The 19,089-nt window shown below is 44.1% G+C and overlaps 1 protein-coding gene across 2 annotated transcripts in view; it reads right to left on the bottom strand.

Moving 5' to 3' along the window:
- acss2 (acyl-CoA synthetase short chain family member 2) overlaps window positions 1-15,195 on the bottom strand; it is a 50,512-nt gene extending 35,317 nt beyond the window's left edge. For both annotated transcript variants that reach the window (XM_061926027.1, XM_061926028.1), the window contains exons 1-6: window positions 14,111-15,195; window positions 9,300-9,495; window positions 4,588-4,679; window positions 4,421-4,524; window positions 4,289-4,361; window positions 156-231 (exon numbers count right to left, since the gene is read on the bottom strand). In XM_061926027.1, the coding sequence (XP_061782011.1) occupies window positions 156-231; window positions 4,289-4,361; window positions 4,421-4,524; window positions 4,588-4,679; window positions 9,300-9,495; window positions 14,111-14,237 (668 nt within the window). In that variant the 5' untranslated portion in view covers window positions 14,238-15,195. The remainder of the gene's footprint in view (window positions 1-155; window positions 232-4,288; window positions 4,362-4,420; window positions 4,525-4,587; window positions 4,680-9,299; window positions 9,496-14,110) is intronic.
- Between the last annotated feature and the right edge of the window lie 3,894 nt (window positions 15,196-19,089).

Here is a 19,089-nt window from a genome sequence, read left to right as displayed (position 1 = left end):
CTGTCATCACTTGGAGTCGTCTAGAGACCAACAACACGCTATATCATGCTGTCCATCACGTTTCTTTGTTTGTTTGTAATAAAAATACAACTAATTTTCACTAATTGTGTGTGTGTGTGTGTGTGTGTGTGTGTGTGTGTGTGTGTAGCACTTACTTGTCCCTGCACTTCTGCAGTGCTTCGTCGGCTAAGATCTTCAGGTTGATCAGCTTATCTCCTCGATAGAAGCCATCTGAAGGAGGACAGTAGTACCACAACTTGTTACTACTTGCTTTACACCACTTTTCTGAAGCAGTTGTCACTGGTAATACACTCTGCCACCACTGGGGGCAGTAACGACTCAAAACAGAAGAGGTCTCAAACTGAAGTCACAGAGAAGTTTCTTAGGGTGCAACAAATATGACTAAAGTGGTAAAGCTGTATTTTCAATTGCGCTTGATTTTATTGACAGTTTAGTTAAGAAACATATTCATAACTCATTTAGTTTGTTTTTATCATGTAAGACTTTTAGCAAAAATGTAACTCTTTTAACGACTTTGAGCGTGTACCGTATTTTCCGCACTATAAGGCGCACCTAAAAACCACAAATTTTCTCAAAAGCTGACAGTGCGGCTTATAACCCGGTGCGCTTTATATATGGATAAATATTAAGATTCATTTTCATAAAGTTTCGGTCTCGCAACTTCGGTAAACAGCCGCCATCTTTTTTCCCGGTAGAACAGGAAGCGCTTCTTCTTCTACGCAAGCAACCGCCAAGGTAAGCACCCGCCCCCATAGAACAGGAAGCGCTTCTTCTTCTACTGTAAGCAACCACCCGCCCGCGTAGAAGAAGAAAAAGCGCGCGGATATCACCGTACGTTTCATTTCCTTTGTGTGTTTACATCTGTAAAGACCACAAAATGGCTCCTACTAAGCGTCAGGGATCCGGTTCACGAAAAGACGCAATCTCTCCATCCGCACACGGATTACTATTTCACAGCAACTGATATTCCTGTGAACCGCACTGTGGATACAACGGGAGCACGTACGGTGAATATTCGCACCACAGGGAATGAGAAGTCATCCTTCACTGTGGTTCTAGCTTGCCATGCTAATGGCCAGAAACTTCCACCCATGGTGATATTCAAAAGGAAGACCTTGCCAAAAGAGACCTTTCCAGCCGGCGTCATCATAAAAGCTAACTCGAAGGGATGGATGAAGAAAAGATGAGCGAGTGGTTAAGGTAAGTTTAAGTTTACGCGAAGAGGCCGGGTGGCTTTTTTCACGCAGCTCCGTCCATGTTGATATACGACTCCATGCGCGCCCACATCACGCTGGTTTTTAATATATTATTAAAGTTTGACTGACCTATTTGACTGTTTTTTTGACATTCCTTTAGCGCAGTTAGATGCGGCTTATAACACGGGGCGGCTTATAGGTGGACAAAGTTTTGAAATATGCCGTTCATTGAAGGCGCGGCTTATAACCCAGGGCGCCTTATGGTGCGGAAAATACGGTAATCCATGCTTTTACTTCATCACATGTGGACCACTGCAACACTCCAAGTTGGATCAAACTCTCTCCATTGCCGTTTTTAACCTGCACTAAAAAACACGAGCACATTACTCTAATTTCAGCATCCCTTCACTGGCTCTCAGTGCCGTGGTATTGTTTGTTTGTAATTCCCTTAACGGATTAGCCACACAACATACACTATATTGACAAAAGTATTTGGCCACCTGCCTTGACTCACATATGAACTAGAAGTGCCATCCCATAGGGGTCAATATGACCTTTTGCAGCTATTACAGCTTCAACTCTTCTGGGAAGGCTGTCCACAAGGTTGTGGAGTGTCTTTATAGTAATTTTCCACCATTCTTCCAAAAGTGCATTGGTGAGGTCACACACTGATGTTAGTGGAGAAGGCCTGGCTCTCAGTCTCCATTCTAATTAATCCCAAAGGTGTTCTATGGGGTTCAGGTCAGGACTCTGTGCAGGCCAGTCAAGTTCATCCACACCAGACTCTGTCATCCATGTCTTTATGGTCATGTTGGAAGAGGAAGAGGCTCGCTCCAAACTGTTCCCACAAGGTTGGGAGCATGGAATTGTCCAAAATGTTTTGCATTCAAAGTTCCTTTCACTGGAACTAAGGGGCCAAGCCTGACTCCTGAAAAACAACCCCACACCATAATTCCTCCTCCACCAAATTTCACATTCGGCACAATGCAGTCCGAAATGTAGCGTTCTCCTGGCAACCTCCAAACCCAGAATAAAGCCCAGAGGAAATTTCAGGACTGGATTTGTAGCACAGGTGGCATCCTGTGACAGTTCCACGCTGGAAATCACTGAGAGCGGCCCATTCTTTCACACATGTTTGTAGAAACAGTCTCCATGCCTAAGTGCTTGATTTGATTCTCTTTTTTGTTCAATTGTTTTTCTTTTGTTTTTTACACCTGACTGTACTTTGTTTTCCTGCTTCTAAATGTGTGTTTAACTACCGTATTTTTCAGACTATAAGGCGACCTTAAAATCCTTTTAATTTTCGCAAAACTCGACAGTGCACCTTATAATGCAGTGCCCCTAATGTACGCAATCAGTGTAGACTGCAATATGATGGCAGTCATACATAAAAGATACGTGTAGACTGCAATATGATGGCAGTCACACATAAGAGATACGTGTAGACTGCAATATGATGGCAGTCACACATAAGAGATACGTGTAGACTGCAATATGATGGCAGTCACACATAAGAGATACATGTAGACTGCAATATGATGGCAGTCACACATAAGAGATACGAGTAGACTGCAATATGATGGCAGTCACACATAAGAGATATGTGTAGACTGCAATATGATGGCAGTCACACATAAGAGATACGTGTAGACTGCAATATGATGGCAGTCACACATAAGAGATATGTGTAGACTGCAATATGATGGCAGTCACACATAAGAGATATGTGTAGACTGCAATATGATGGCAGTCACACATAAGAGATACGTGTAGACTGCAATATGATGGCAGTCACACATAAGAGATACGTGTAGACTGCAATATGATGGCAGTCACACATAAGAGATACGTGTAGACTGCAATATGATGGCAGTCACACATAAGAGATACGTGTAGACTGCAATGTGATGGCAGTCACACATAAGAGATACGTGTAGACTGCAATATGATGGCAGTCACACATAAGACATATGTGTAGACTGCAATATGATGGCAGTCACACATAAGATACGTGTAGACTGCAATATGATGGCAGTCACACATAAGAGATACGTGTAGACTGCAATATGATGGCAGTCACACATAAGACATATGTGTAGACTGCAATATGATGGCAGTCACACATAAGAGATACGTGTAGACTGCAATATGATGGCAGTCACACATAAGACATATGTGTAGACTGCAATATGATGGCAGTCACACATAAGATACGTGTAGACTGCAATATGATGGCAGTCACACATAAGAGATACGTGTAGACTGCAATATGATGGCAGTCACACATAAGACATATGTGTAGACTGCAATATGATGGCAGTCACACATAAGACATATGTGTAGACTGCAATATGATGGCAGTCACACATAAGATACGTGTAGACTGCAATATGATGGCAGTCACACATAAGAGATACGTGTAGACTGCAATATGATGGCAGTCACACATAAGACATATGTGTAGACTGCAATATGATGGCAGTCACACATAAGAGATACGTGTAGACTGCAATATGATGGCAGTCACACATAAGACATATGTGTAGACTGCAATATGATGGCAGTCACACATAAGATACGTGTAGACTGCAATATGATGGCAGTCACACATAAGAGATACGTGTAGACTGCAATGTGATGGCAGTCACACATAAGAAATACGTGTAGACTGCAATATGATGGCAGTCACACATAAGACATATGTGTAGACTGCAATATGATGGCAGTCACACATAAGATACGTGTAGACTGCAATATGATGGCAGTCACACATAAGAGATACGTGTAGACTGCAATATGATGGCAGTCACACATAAGAGATACGTGTAGACTGCAATATGATGGCAGTCACACATAAGAGATACGTGTAGACTGCAATATGATGGCAGTCACACATAAGAGATACGTGTAGACTGCAATATGATGGCAGTCACACTTGGCTATTTTAACAAAACATAATTATATCTAAACATATTTTAGGAGTGTCTTCTTAAACAGTATATTTTTCAAATGAGTCTATAGCAAAGGTTTATGTGTGAAATAAGTGGAAAGAGGTGATGTATTCCTCTCACCTGCAGTGACCAGCAGGGTGCACTGAGAGTCCATGATCCTGTCACTCAGAGACTCGGCAGAGAACCCTGCAAACTGTCACACAGGCCTTCATCTTGGACTTCCTTCACCGGGCTCCTGCCTGCCAGACTTACCACGATGGAGTGGACGGCTCCTATGCGAGCGCAGGCCAGCATGGCCACCACCAGCTCCACCACCATGGGCATGTAGATGGCCACACGCTCACCTTTCCTCACACCTGCGGCACACACCCACATGTTGAAGCGCTGGTGGTCATCACAGTGTGTCAACTCTAACTCACCCTGGGACTTGAGCACGTTGGCAAAGCGGCAGACGTGGTGCAGCAGCTCTCTGTACGTCACCGTCGACTCATCGCCCGGCTCGTTGCCTTCCCTGTGAGGAGATGTCCAGTTCAAAACATTTGGTTGACATTTCCTCAAGAAGACCTTGGCTACCTGAGTGCAACAAGGAAGCACAAAGTTGAGCCACTCTTCACTTGGTGATGCAAGAAGGCACTTTCTTCAAGCCGTTGTGAAAAAAAAACGAGGCAAAGTTGAGAAAAGTTCTCCTCCTCACTGGGACAAAGTGGACTTCTGTTTTGCAAGTCAGCTTGGCTCAGTTTCTACTTTTCTACCTAAAAATCAGGGATTCTGTTACTTGGCGCCATCTTGGAAGTGTGCTCTTTTAATGTTTGATGATTACCTCTTACACACATGTGATGTGTGCTATGGCTATGAGGGTTTTTTTTCCTTGGCCTCAGTCTGGACCTTCTCTCCAGGGGCCCAGGCTTAGACTGAATTATGATATTTATTCTTCCCCCCCCCCATCCCCAGCGTTTACCTGTTTCTCACCTTTTTTGTAAGGGGCGCCGTCAGCGATCCTGTTCTGTCTCCCTGTAATGTTTGATCCTCTTCTGTCTCCCTGTAATGTTTGATCCTGTTCTGTCTCCCTGCAATTGTTGATCCTGTTCTGTCTCCCTGTAATGTTTGATCCTGTTCTGTCTCCCTGCAATTGTTGATCCTGTTTTGTCTCCCTGTAATGTTTGATCCTGTTCTGTCTCCCTGTAATGTTTGATCCTCTTCTGTCTCCCTGTAATGTTTGATCCTGTTCTGTCTCCCTGTAATGTCTCCCTGTAATGTTTGATCCTGTTCTGTCTCCCTGTAATGTTTGATCCTGTTCTGTCTCCCTGTAATGTTTGATCCTGTTCTGTCTCCCTGCAATTGTTGATCCTGTTCTGTCTCCCTGTAATATTTGATCCTGTTCTGTCTCCCTGCAATTGTTGATCCTGTTCTGTCTCCCTGTAATGTTTGATCCTCTTCTGTCTCCCTGTAATGTTTGATCCTGTTCTGTCTCCCTGTAATGTTTGTCTGCTCTTGATTGTGCTGAAAATGTTCATTTCTTATTGAAGTATTTCTGATTCTGATGCCAACTGTTTCCATGTTAGCATGCTAATATTAGCATACTAAATGATTTCACTAATTTTGCAAGTATACCCCTGAGAGTCATATTTTGTAACCTGATGCTACGTTGCTAGCATGCTAACTGTTGACATACTAAGCCAGCCGTCTATTTTCTACCGCTTGTCCCTCCCGGGATCGAGGGGGCATGCTAGCATGCTAAAGTTATCACAATAACTATTTAAGCTATTTGTTTAAGTACCAGTATACACCAAAGAGTTATATATTTTGTTACTTGACCCTATATTTCAAGGCATGCCCATTGTTAGCATGCTAAAGTTATCATGCTAACTATTTAAGCTAAATGTTTAAGTACCGGTATACACCAAAGAGTCATATATTTAGTTACTTGACCTATCATTCTAACATGCTCACTGTTTGCGTGCTATTGAGTTTGTTTGCTTGTCATCACAAACATTGTGCAGTAAAACAAAGTATCAGTGGTGTAGTGTCCACACCTGTCTCCATCTAAACACAGTAGTGCACGGTGGGAAGTGAGGGAAAATTAGGTTAAAACAAGCGCTTGGCTCCGTTTCATCCGAGGGGAAATCTCCGCAGCAAAGTGGGTGTAGTTAGTCCGCCATGATTATCACGCCAAACACCGCTAGTGCGCATGCGTCTGACTTCCTGTTGCCCAAAATGCATTAACAAATGACATTTTTTCGCTAATTAAAAAATTTAACTGTATTACTATCACAAATGATCATTATACGATTTACTGTTACATCCCTCGTCCATTAACTAGTAACAAGTCAAGGGTGGTGACGACATGTTTACTGTTACATCCCTCGTCCATTAACTAGTGACAAGTCAAGGGTGGTCACCACATGTTTACTGTTACATCCCTCGTCCATTAACTAGTGACAAGTCAAGGGTGGTCACCACATGTTTACTGTTACATCCCTCGTCCATTAACTAGTGACAAGTCAAGGGTGGTCACCACATGTTTACTGTTACATCCCTCGTCCATTAACTAGTGGCAAGTCAAGGGTGGTCACCACATGTTTACTGTTACATCCCTCGTCCATTAACTAGTGACAAGTCAAGGGTGGTCACCACATGTTTACTGTTACATCCCTCGTCCATTAACTAGTGACAAGTCAGGGGTGGTCACCACATGTTTACTGTTACATCCCTCGTCCATTAACTAGTGACAAGTCAAGGGTGGTCACCACATGTTTACGGTTACATCCCTCGTCCATTAACTAGTGACAAGTCAAGGGTGGTCACCACATGTTTACTGTTACATCCCTCGTCCATTAACTAGTGACAAGTCAAGGGTGGTCACCACATGTTTACTGTTACATCCCTCGTCCATTAACTAGTGACAAGTCAAGGGTGGTCACCACATGTTTACTGTTACATCCCTCGTCCATTAACTAGTGACAAGTCAAGGGTGGTCACCACATGTTTACTGTTACATCCCTCGTCCATTAACTAGTGGCAAGTCAAGGGTGGTCACCACATGTTTACTGTTACATCCCTCGTCCATTAACTAGTGACAAGTCAAGGGTGGTCACCACATGTTTACTGTTACATCCCTCGTCCATTAACTAGTGACAAGTCAAGGGTGGTCACCACATGTTTACTGTTACATCCCTCGTCCATTAACTAGTGACAAGTCAAGGGTGGTCACAACATGTTCTTGCCGCTAATGTTGGTCCATTTTTGGGGCGTTACGGAAAATGACGAGGGCGGCCGCGGTTAAATTTGAGCGCTGTGCCAAGACATAAAACAAGTTTAATGATTATTTCTTTCAACTCTGGAAGGACTGGAACTAGAAAGTGCAGTAAAACTTTTTATAAGGAGGTGTACACTCTGACCTACTGTACTTTGTACTATTTCAACCTTGGAAAACTCAGTCATCCTACTGGACTACACACACGACTACTTTTATCCATACTTGCTACAAAACTTTGTCAACAAATGCCTGAGCAAATTGTTGAACAGTTTAAGAAAAACCTTTCTCAACCAGCTTTTGCAAGGAATTTAGGGATTTCACCATCTACGCTCCGTAATATCATCAAAGGGTTCAGAGAATCTGGAGAAATCACTGCACGTAAGCAGCTAAGCCCGTGACCTTTGATCCCTCAGGCTGTACTGCATCAACAAGCGACATCAGTGTGTAAAGGATATCACCACACGAGCCCAGGAACACTTTAGAAACCCACTGTCGGTAACTACAGTTGGTCGCTACATCTGTAAGTGCAAGTTAAAACTCTCCTATGCAAGGCGAAAACCGTTTATCAACAACACCCAGAAACACCGTCGGCTTCACTGGGCCTGAGCTCATCTAAGATGGACTGATACAAAGTGGAAAATTGTTCTGTGGTCTGACGAGTCCACATTTCAAATTGTTTTTGGAAACTGTGGACGCCGTGTCCTCCGGACCAAAGAGGAAAAGAACCATCCGGATTGTTATAGGCGCAAAGTGTAAAAGGCAGCATGTGTGATGGTATGGGGGTGTATTAGTGCCCAAGGCATGGGTAACTTACACATCTGTGAAGGCGCCATTAATGCTGAAAGGTACATACAGGTTTTGGAGCAACATATGGTGCCATCCAAGCAACGTTACCATGGACGCCCCTGCTTATTTCAGCAAGACAATGCCAAGCCACGTGGCTTCATAGTAAAAGAGTGCGGGTACTAGACTGGCCTGCCTGTAGTCCAGACCTGTCTCCCATTGAAAATGTGTGGCGCATTATGAAGCCTAAAATAGCACAACGGAGACCCCCGGACTGTTGAACAACTTAAGCTGTACATCAAGCAAGAATGGGAAAGAATTCCACTTCAAAAATGTGTCTCCTCAGTTCCCAAACCTTTACTGAGTGTTGTTAAAAGGAAAGGCCATGTAACACAGTGGTGAACATGCCCTTTCCCAACTAGTTTAGGGTTGTAGCTGCCTGGAGGTGTACTTTTATTGCGGTTTTGAAGGAGGATAGAGATGCCCTTTCTTTTATACCTGTTGGGAGTGCATTCCACATTGCTGTGGCATAGAAAGAGAATGAGTTAAGACCTTTGTTAGATGGGAATCTGGGTTTAATGTGGTTAGTGGAGCTCCCCCTGGTGTTGTGGTTATGGCGGTCATACTGACCAGTGGAAGACCATTAGAGGGTGATGTACTGACCAGTGGAAGGCCACTAGTGGGCGATGTACTGACCAGTGGAAGGCCACTAGAGGGCGATGTACTGACCAGTGGAAGGCCACTAGTGGGCGATGTACTGACCAGTGGAAGGCCACTAGAGGGTGATGTACTGACCAGTGGAAGGCCACTAGTGGGCAATGTACTGACCAGTGGAAGACCACTAGTGGGCAATGTACTGACCAGTGGAAGACCACTAGTGGGCAATGTACTGACCAGTGGAAGGCCACTAGTGGGCGATGTACTGACCAGTGGAAGGCCACTAGTGGGCGATGTACTGACCAGTGGAAGGCCACTAGAGGGCGATGTACTGACCAGTGGAAGGCCACTAGTGGGCGATGTACTGACCAGTGGAAGACCACTAGTGGGCAATGTACTGACCAGTGGAAGACCACTAGTGGGCAATGTACTGACCAGTGGAAGGCCACTTTGTCCCCCAGCTTCCTCTCGTGGACGTTGCGGTCGAGGACGTTGTAGCAGATGTTGGTGGAGGCGCCCGCCATGCACTTGGTGAAGATTTCCCCTTTGGTCACGTCAAAGTTGTAGTCCAGGAAGCGTCCCGTGTGTTTGCTCTTCCAGAAGAAGTCCTTGGCCATGTCGCCCCAGAACTCTGCAGGCAGAAGACGGGACCTTCAGGCGCCCTCTGGCTTCTTTTTTAAACATTCCTTTATTGGAGTTTTGACTTACACCAATGGTCCCCAACCTTTTTTGTAACTGCGGACCGGTCAACGCTTGACAATTTGTCCCACAGACCAGGGGGGGGCACAAGAAATTAAAAAAATAAAATAAAATAAAAATATGTATTTTTCTTTTGGTCATACAAAAATACAATCATGTGTGCTTACAGACTGTATCCCTGCAGACTGTATTGATATATATTGATATATAATGTAGGAACCTACCAGAATATTAATAACAGAAAGAAATAACCCTTTTGTGTGAATGAGTGTAAATGGGGGAGGGAGTTTTTTTGGGTTGGTGCACTAATTGTAAGTGTATCTTGTGTTTTTTATGTTGATTTAATACATTTTTTTATTTTTTTTTATTTCTTGTGCGGCCCGGTACCAATCGATCCACGGCCCGGTGGTTGGGGACCACTGACTTACACGGTCCAGAAATACAATTCGTTTGTTTATTGACTCTTGTAAGTGCTGTCTAAAAACATAAGACAGTCATTTTTAAGCAAATCAGAACTAAAAGAAGCATCTAAAAATCTCAAAAAAGACTTTCAAAAACTAGTTAACATATTGTTCAAAGTTACCACTTACTGTCATGTTTAAGGCTGAAACGACGCGTCGACGTAGTCGACGTCATCGGTTACGTAAATACGTCGACGCCGTTTTTGTGCGTCGGCGCGTCGCATATTTACGTCACACTACTGTCATGGCGGAGCGCAAAGCAGACGATGCGAGCGAGGGGAAAAAAGCACGCCAAAAGTTGTCAAAAGTGTGGGAGTATTTCAATAAACGGCCTAATAATGTTGTTGTATGCACACTGTGTCGAGCGGAAATGGCCTATCATAGCAGCACAACGGCTATGAACGAACATTTGAAAAGAAAACCCCCGACAGCGTTCTTGCCATCACCATCAACAAGTCAATCGTCCGCGTGCGTATACGTTGTCATTATTACACAAAAACATGAATGTGTCATTTGTATCTGCGTTGTAAATTCATAAACTAAAGCACCGTTTCGCTCTGAGAGGCGCGTTTGGCGTGCCTTTTCAGTGTTTACAAAGACGCGCTCCTCTTTAACGCTGTGGAGAGGCGGCGGCGGCCAGGGAGCGGCGAGGCGGGGCGCGCCGGGAGCGACGCCGCAATCGTGCCCAGGTGCGCGATCCGCGCAGTTGGAAGAGAAAAGACTTTGTGTAAAATTAAAAGATTGTAAACCTGACAAAGCCGTCTGGCGTTCAGTCTGTCGGTCCTGAAAGAACCCCACGGCACAAGACGTGTCACAAACGCTAACGTTAATTAGTTGTGCAAATACCTTTTACAACATTAACAGTTACATATACTATGTACAAACCAACAATTAACTTTCACTTTAATCATACTATCATTGTTGTGTTATTAAGCAAAATAAGCAATACTTTTACTTTTGTTGAAATGTTTACACTGTACACTTTTTTGTATTGGATGTTTAGCTTTATTTTTGCACATTTTAGCAAATAAGCAATACTTTTACTTTTGTTGAAATGTTTACACTTGTTACAGAATATTTCCGTTTTGCACTTTTTTGTATTGGATGTTTATCTTTATTTTTGCACATTTTAAAGCAAAATAAGCAATACTTTTACTTTTGAAATGCTTATACTATTCCAGAATATTAAGATTTGCACTGGATGTTTACTTTTATATTTGCACATTAAAAAGCAAATAAGCTACTTTTAATTTTGTTAAATGTTAAAAGTTTTAAATGTTTACATTGTTACAGAATATTTTGTCATGTTGTTGTCAATGTTGACTGAGTGGCCATACTTTTTTTTTTGTAAATAAAAGCCATGCCTTTTGAAAAAACTGGCCTACATTTATTTTTTCATCTTCATTTTAAATAAAAAAAATAATCGGTAAAAGGAAAAAGAATCTATAGATTAATCGAAAAAAATCATCTATAGATTAACCGATTAATCGAAAAAATAATCTATAGATTAATCGATAGAAAAATAATCGTTAGCTGCAGCCTTAGTAATATTTGATGTGAAGTAATGGGAACCTTGGATAGGTCAATCATTCATAGTAACATTGATTTTGATTCAATTTTATGTTTTGAGCAATGACAGTTTGAAAGAAAAAAAACAGCTTTGTTTTATTAGTCAACATTGCAACTTTTTCTAAATTACATTTAATCTTCAAGCTTTTTTATTTCATTTTTGTTATGTTTTTGTTTATTTGAATAGTATTTTTAGAATGTGCCGTGGGCCTTTAAAACATTAGCTGTGGGCCGCAAATGGCCTCCGGGGCACACTTTTGACACACCTGCTATAGATAATAAAAAATTAAATGTGATAAATCTATGGATGAAAAGCAGTTTATCATAACTCTCTCTCTCTCTCTCTGTCTCTGCCCCTCCCTCACCAATGCTGCTGCTTGTTTTGTTTTTAACCCCTTCTTAATCCTGAACGTACATTGAAAATACACGCAACCCGAACTCAACATTTGAGGCATTTAAGAAACTCCGCCCCGACAGCTCCGTAAAAGAGGACATGTCCGGTGAAAAGAGGACGTATGGTCAGTCTATCCTAGGCAGTGTGTTGTGCCTCGGTGTGCATTGTTTACACAAAGTGCGTTACGCTACTTAATATGTCCGTGTGGAAACTCGTTCGGTACACCTCCGAACCGAACCGGAACCCCCGTACCGAACCGGTTCAATACAAATAAACGTACCGTTACACTCCTAGAATTAAGCAACGTTTATGACAATCTTTTTCCAAAACACAATATAGAATGTGAGTAATAACAGGATAATGCATACATTTATCATTTGTTTTCAAAACTCTTACAAAAAAGGACCCCCAAAATTTCTGTGGGACCCCATTTTTATGACTTGATGGGGTCCCATTTTGAAAATTCCTAGCACCAACACTGGTTGGCGCGTGCAACAGGTGGCTGTGGCCTGCGGGCCGCTTCTAATACTAATCAAATGTCATCCCAGGGGGTCCTAGATCATTCATTCTTTGACTTTGACATCACTGGTCTACAAAGAATTGCTATTGTGACATCTCATGCAGGGTTTTTCAACCTTTTTTGAGCCAATGCACATTGTTTGCGTTGAAAAAATGCGGAGGCACACCACCAGCAGAAATAATTCAAAAACGAAAGTCAGATGACAATAAAAAGTCGTTGTCGCAATTGATGGATATGACTTTAAAGCATAACCAAGCATGCATCACTATAGCTCTTGTCTCAAAGTAGGTGTACTGTCACCACCTGTCACATCACACCCTGACTTATTTGGACTTTTTTGCTGTTTTCCTGTGTGTAGTGTTTTACTTCTTGTCTTGTGCTCCTATTTTGGTGGCTTTTTCTCTTTTTTTTCTGGTATTTTCCTGTAGCAGTTTCATGTTTTCCTTTGAGCGATATTTCCCGCATCTACTTTGTTTTAGCAATCAAGAATATTTCACTTGTTTTTATCCTTCTTTGTGGGGACATTGTTGATCGTCACGTCATGTTCGGATGTACTTTGTCTTTGCTCCACAGTAAGTCTTTGCTGTCGTCCAGCATTCTGTTTTTGTTTACTTTGTAGCCAGTTCGGTTTTAGTTTCGTTCTGCATAGCCTTCCCTAAGCTTCAATGCCTTTTCTTAGGGGCACCCACCTTTTGTTTATTTTTGGTTTAAGCATTAGACACCTTTTTACCTGCACACTGCCTCCCACATCTACAAAGCAATTAGCTACCTGCTGCCACCTACTGATATGGAAGAGTATTACAGGGTTATTTCTGCCGAGCTCTAGACAGCACCGACACTCAACAACAACACATCATTTGCAGACTAGAATTACTGGTTTGCAAACCACATTTTTAACCTATATAAGTGAAATTAGATCATCTCCCACGGCACACCAGACTGTATTGATTGATTGATTGAAACTTTTATTAGTAGATTGCACAGTGAAGTACATATTCCGTACAATTGACCACTAAATGGTAACACTCCAATAAGTTGTTCAACTTGTTTAAGTCGGGGTCCACGTTAATCAATTATACTATCATCATAATACAGTCATCACACAAGTTCATCATGTGGTGGGGGGAGGGTGTTAGTTTAGGGTTGACGTTGCCTGGAGGTGTTGTTTTATTGCGGTTTTGAAGGAGGATAGAGATGCACTTTCTTTTACACCTGTTGGGAGTGCATTCCGTATTGATGTGGCATAGAAGGAGAATGAGTGGTTGAAAAACACTGATCTAGTAGACACATTTAGAACAGCCGTTTCTTGCATTCAAAACTTTCAGTTTAATTTTTAGACTTTGCAAACTCACGCTGCGGGCCGGGTAAAAACTGTTGGCGGGCCTGATGCGGCCCTCGGCCCGTATGTTTGACACCCCTGCATTAAACATATTTATTTTTATCTTTAATACATCTATTTTTTAGGTGGGACTTGAACTTAATTATTGTACTATTCCTATGTGATAATACTTTAAAAGCTTACGACTTTTACTTCCGAGAAAACAAGGTAGTATTAATAAAAGAAATGTGATTAGAAGACAAAAGAAGGTAGAAATGAACTTACTGTCAGGGTCCTCAATGGACTGCATGTACATGTCCTTGTACTTGTCGAAGGTGGGGACGTGAGCGGTCCTCCGCATCTCCTCCGCCCCGTAAAACACATCTTCCTTGGGCACCTTGTCGGGAATCATGTCGGGAGGACGAGCGGGGCTGCGGACGAGAGGAGGAGGACGAGGAGGAGAACGAGAGGACGAGGACGAGGAGGAGTAGAGGAGGACGAGGAAGAGGAGAAGAACGAGAAGACGAGGACGAGGAGAAGGACGAAGAGGAGGAGGAGGAGGATAAGAGGACAAGGAGGAGGATGAGAGGACAAGGACAAGGAGGAGGACGAGAGGAGGAGGAGAACGAGGACGAGGACAAGGAGGACGACGAGAGGACGAGGAGGAAGAGAAGGAGGAGGAGAACGAGAGGACGAGGACGAGGAGGAGTAGAGGAGGACGAGGAAGAGGAGAAGAACGAGAAGACGAGGACAAGGAGAAGGACGAAGAGGAGGAGGAGGAGGACAAGAGGACAAGGAGGAGGACGAGAGGACAAGGAGGAGGACGAGAGGACAAGGACAAGGAGGAGGACGAGAGGACAAGGACAAGGAGGAGGAGAGGGACGAGGAGAACGAGGACGAGCACAAGGAGGACGAGGAGGAAGAGAAGGAGGAGAACGAGAGGACGAGCACGAGGAGGAGGAAGAGGAGGAGAACGAGAGAACGAGGAGGAGGAGAAGGAGGACGAGGAGGAGGAGAAGGAGGACGAGAGGACAAGGACAAGGAGGAGGACGAGAGGAGGAGGAGAGGGACGAGGAGAACGAGGACGAGGACAAGGAGGAGGACGAGAAGACGAGGACGAGAAGGAGGAGGAGAACGAGAGGACGAGCACGAGGAGGAGGAAGAGGAGGAGAACGAGAAAACGAGGAGGAGGAAAAGGAGGACGAGGAGGAGGAGAAGGAGGACGAGAGGACAAGGAGGAGAGGACAAGGACAAGGAGGAGGACGAGAGGAGGAGGAGAGGGACGAGGAGAACGAGGACGAGAGGACGAGGACAAGGAGGAGGACAAGGAGAAGGAGGACGAGGACGAGGAGAACGAGAGGACGAGGACAAGGAGGAGGAGGAGGACAAGGAGGAGGAGGAGGACGAGGAGAACGAGAGGACGAGGACAAGGAGGAGGAGGAGGAGGAGGACGAGGAGGAGGACAAGGAGGAGGAGGAGGACGAGGAGAACGAGAGGAGGAGGACGAGGACAAGGAGGAGGAGGAGAACGAGAGGACGAGGACGAGGACAAGGAGGAGGAAGAGGACGAGAGGACGAGGACGAGGACAAGGAGGAGGAGGAGGACGAGAGGACGAGGACCAGGCTTCGAGCCGCTGGGCTCCTTCAGGCGCTACCAATCACGGCAAATGGGCGCTAGCTTGGCGCGCTTACACCACCTTCCTTTGCGGCGGACTTGTTGACTTATTCTGGGCTGATTCGGCGAGGCGTGCCCCCTGTCCGAATGCTTCCGGGTCGTGGAGCTCCGGGGCGGCCACCGCGAAGGAGAAAGTCGCTTTGTGGAGAACAGCTAAGCTAAGCTAAGCTAAGCTAAACGAGGCTAAGCTAACTACAACAAGATGCATTCACGCGCCGATACGAGGTCCCGTCGTTCAGTCACTCCGGGTGCAAAAAAAACACTTTCGGGTGACTATATGAGCTCTGGGTGCAGGTGCCGAGTGGAGAGGTGTTGGCGGAGTGCTCCGGGGGAGTCGTGGCGGTGACAAAGTCTACTTTTGTCCCCGTTTTGGCACGCAGAAGTCACAATAATGTGAGGCAGTGAACTCGCCTTGGCCTCGACAGCAGCCAATCACGGCTACGGTGCATTCAATGACGCTGGTAAAAGCTCCGATTTTTTTTAAAACTCTTCACACGTAAACTTGAAACATTCTCTCTCTCTATCAGTGACGTGCGGTGAGGTTGATGGCTGGTGAGGCACTGACTTCATCACAGTCACATTTACAAACATATCAACCCTAAAGAGGATCTTATTCACCATTTGATTGGCAGCAGTTAACGGGTTATGTTTAAAAGCTCATACCAGCATTCTTCCCTGCTTGGCACTCAGCATCAAAGCTTGGAATTGGGGGTTAAATCACCAAAAATGATTCCCGGGCGCGGCCACCGCTGCTGCCCACTGCTCCCCTCACCTCCCAGGGTGTGAACAAGGGGCTAAAATGCAGAGGACAAATTTCACCACACCTAGTGTGTGAGTGACAATCATTGCTACTTTAACTTTAACTTATATATACAAACCCCGTTTCCATATGAGTTGGGAAATTGTGTTAGATGTAAATATAAACGGAATACAATGATTTGCAAATCCTTTTCAAGACATATTCAGTTGAATATGCTACAAAGACAACATATTTCATGTTCAAACTCATAAACTTTTTTTTTTGCAAATCATTAACTTTAGAATTTGATGGCAGCAACACGTGACAAAGAAGTTGGGAAAGGTGGCAATAAATACTGATAAAGTTGAGGAATGCTCATCAAACACTTATTTGGAACATCCCACAGGTGTGCAGGCTAATTGGGAACGGGTGGGTGCCATGATTGGGTATAAAAGTAGAGTCCATGAAATGCTCAGTCATTCACAAACAAGGACGGGGCGAGGGTCACCACTTTGTCAACAAATGCCTGAGCAAGTTGTTGAACAGTTTAAGAACGTTTCTCAACCAGCTATTGCAAGGAATTTAGGGATTTCACCATCTACGGTCCATAATATCATCAAAGGGTTCAGAGAATCTGGAGAAATCACTGCACGTAAGCAGCTAAGCCCGTGACCTTCCATCCCTCAGGCTGTACTGCATCAACAAGCGACATCAGTGTGTAAAGGATATCACCACATGGGCTCAGGAACACTTCAGAAACCCACTGTCAGTAACTACAGTTGGTCGCTACATCTGTAAGTGCAAGTTAAAACTCTCCTATATGCAAGGCGAAAACTGTTTATCAACAACACCCAGAAACGCCGTCGGCTTCGCTGGGCCTGAGCTCATCTAAGATGGACTGATACAAAGTGGAAAAGTGTTCTGTGGTCTGACGAGTCCACATTTCAAATTGTTTTGGGAAACTGTGGACGTCGTGTCCTCCGGACCAAAGAGGAAAAGAACCATCCGGATTGTTCTAGGGTGAAAGTGTAAAAGGCAGCATGTGTGATGGTATGGGGGTGTATTAGTGGCCAAGACATGGGTAACTTACACATCTGTGAAGGCACCATTAATGCTGAAAGGTACATACAGGTTTTGGAGCAACATATGTTGCCATCCAAGCAACGTTACCATGGACGCCCCTGCTTATTTCAGCAAGACAATGCCAAGCCACGTGTTACATCAACGTGGCTTCATTGTGGAAGAGTGCGGGTACTAGACTGGCCTGCCTGTAGTCCAGACCTGTTTCCCATTGAAAATGTGAAGCCTAAAATAGCACAACGGAGACCCCCGGACTGTTGAACAACTTAAGCTGTACATCAAGCAAGAATGGGAAAGAATTCCACCTGAGAAGCTTCAAAAATGTGTCTCCTCAGTTCCCAAACCTTTACTGAGTGTTGTTAAAAGGAAAGGCCATGTAACACAGTGGTGAACATGCCCTTTCCCAACTACTTTGGCACGTGTTGCAGCCATGAAATTCTAAGTTAATTATTATTTGCCAAAAAAAAAAAAAAAGTTTATGAGTTTGAACATCAAATATGTTGTCTTTGTAGCATATTCAACTGAATATGGCTTGAAAAGGATTTGCAAATCATTGTATTCTGTTTATATTTACATCTAACACAATTTCCCAACTCATATGGAAACGGGGTTTGTACATATATACACTATATTGCCAAAAGTATTTGGCCACCTGCCTTGACTCACATATGAAGTTGAAGTGCCATCCCATTCCTAACCCATAGGGGTCAATATGACCGTTTGCAGCTATTACAGCTTCAACTCTTCTGGGAAGGCTGTCCACAAGGTTGTGGAGTGTCTTTAAATCTTCTGGGAAGGTTGTCCACAAGGTTGTGGAGTGTCTTTATATCTTCTAGGAAGGCTGTCCACAAGGTTGTGGAGTGTCTTTATATCTTCTAGGAAGGCTGTCCACAAGGTTGCAGAGTGTGTTTATAGCACTTTTCCACCATTCTTCCAAAAGTGCATTGGTGAGGTCACACACTGATGTTGGTGGAGAAGGCCTGGCTCCCAGTCTCCGTTCTAATTCATCCCAAAGGTGTTCTGTCAGGACTCTGTGCAGGCCAGTCAAGTTCATCCACACCAGACTCTGTCATCCATGTCTTTATGGACCTTGATTTGTGCACTGGTGCACAGTCATGTTGGAAGAGGAAGGGGCCCGCTCCAAACTGTTCCCACAAGGTTGGGAGCATGGAATGGTCCAAAATGTTTTGCTATCCTGGAGCATTCAAAGTTCCTTTCACTGGAACTAAGGGGCCAACTCCACGTGCTTTACACCACTGCATCAGACACTTTGCATTGGACTTGGTGATGCATGGCTTAGATGCAGCCGCTCGGCCATGGAAACCCATTCCATGAAGCTCTCTGCGTACTGTGCGTGGGCTAATTGGAAGGTCACATGAAGTTTGGAGCTGTGTAGCAAGTGACTGTGCAGAACGTCTTTGCACTATGCTGACCTCTCTGTCAGTTTACCTGGTGGCTGAGTTGCTGTTGTTCCCAAACTCTTCACTTTTGGAATATTTAGGAGCGAGGAAATATCACAACTGGATTTGTAGCACGCTGGAAATCACTGAAAGCGGCCCATTCTTTCACATGTTTGTAGAAACAGTCTCCATGCCTAAGTGCTTGATTTGACACACCTGTGATTAGAACACCTGATTCTCATCACTTGGATGGGTGGCCGAATATTTTTGGCAATATAGTGTATATCTCCACGACAAGTTGCAGGGGCCAACACCTTGATAAAGAAGATGAGAAACACACCTGAATATAAGCAGTAATTCGTAGAAAATGT

Source organism: Nerophis lumbriciformis, linkage group LG01 (assembly GCF_033978685.3).
Source record: "Nerophis lumbriciformis linkage group LG01, RoL_Nlum_v2.1, whole genome shotgun sequence".
NCBI classification, from domain to species: domain Eukaryota; kingdom Metazoa; phylum Chordata; class Actinopteri; order Syngnathiformes; family Syngnathidae; genus Nerophis; species Nerophis lumbriciformis.
The sequence above is the reverse complement of the archived record's forward strand: the minus strand, read 5'-3'. Positions and strand labels throughout refer to the sequence as shown.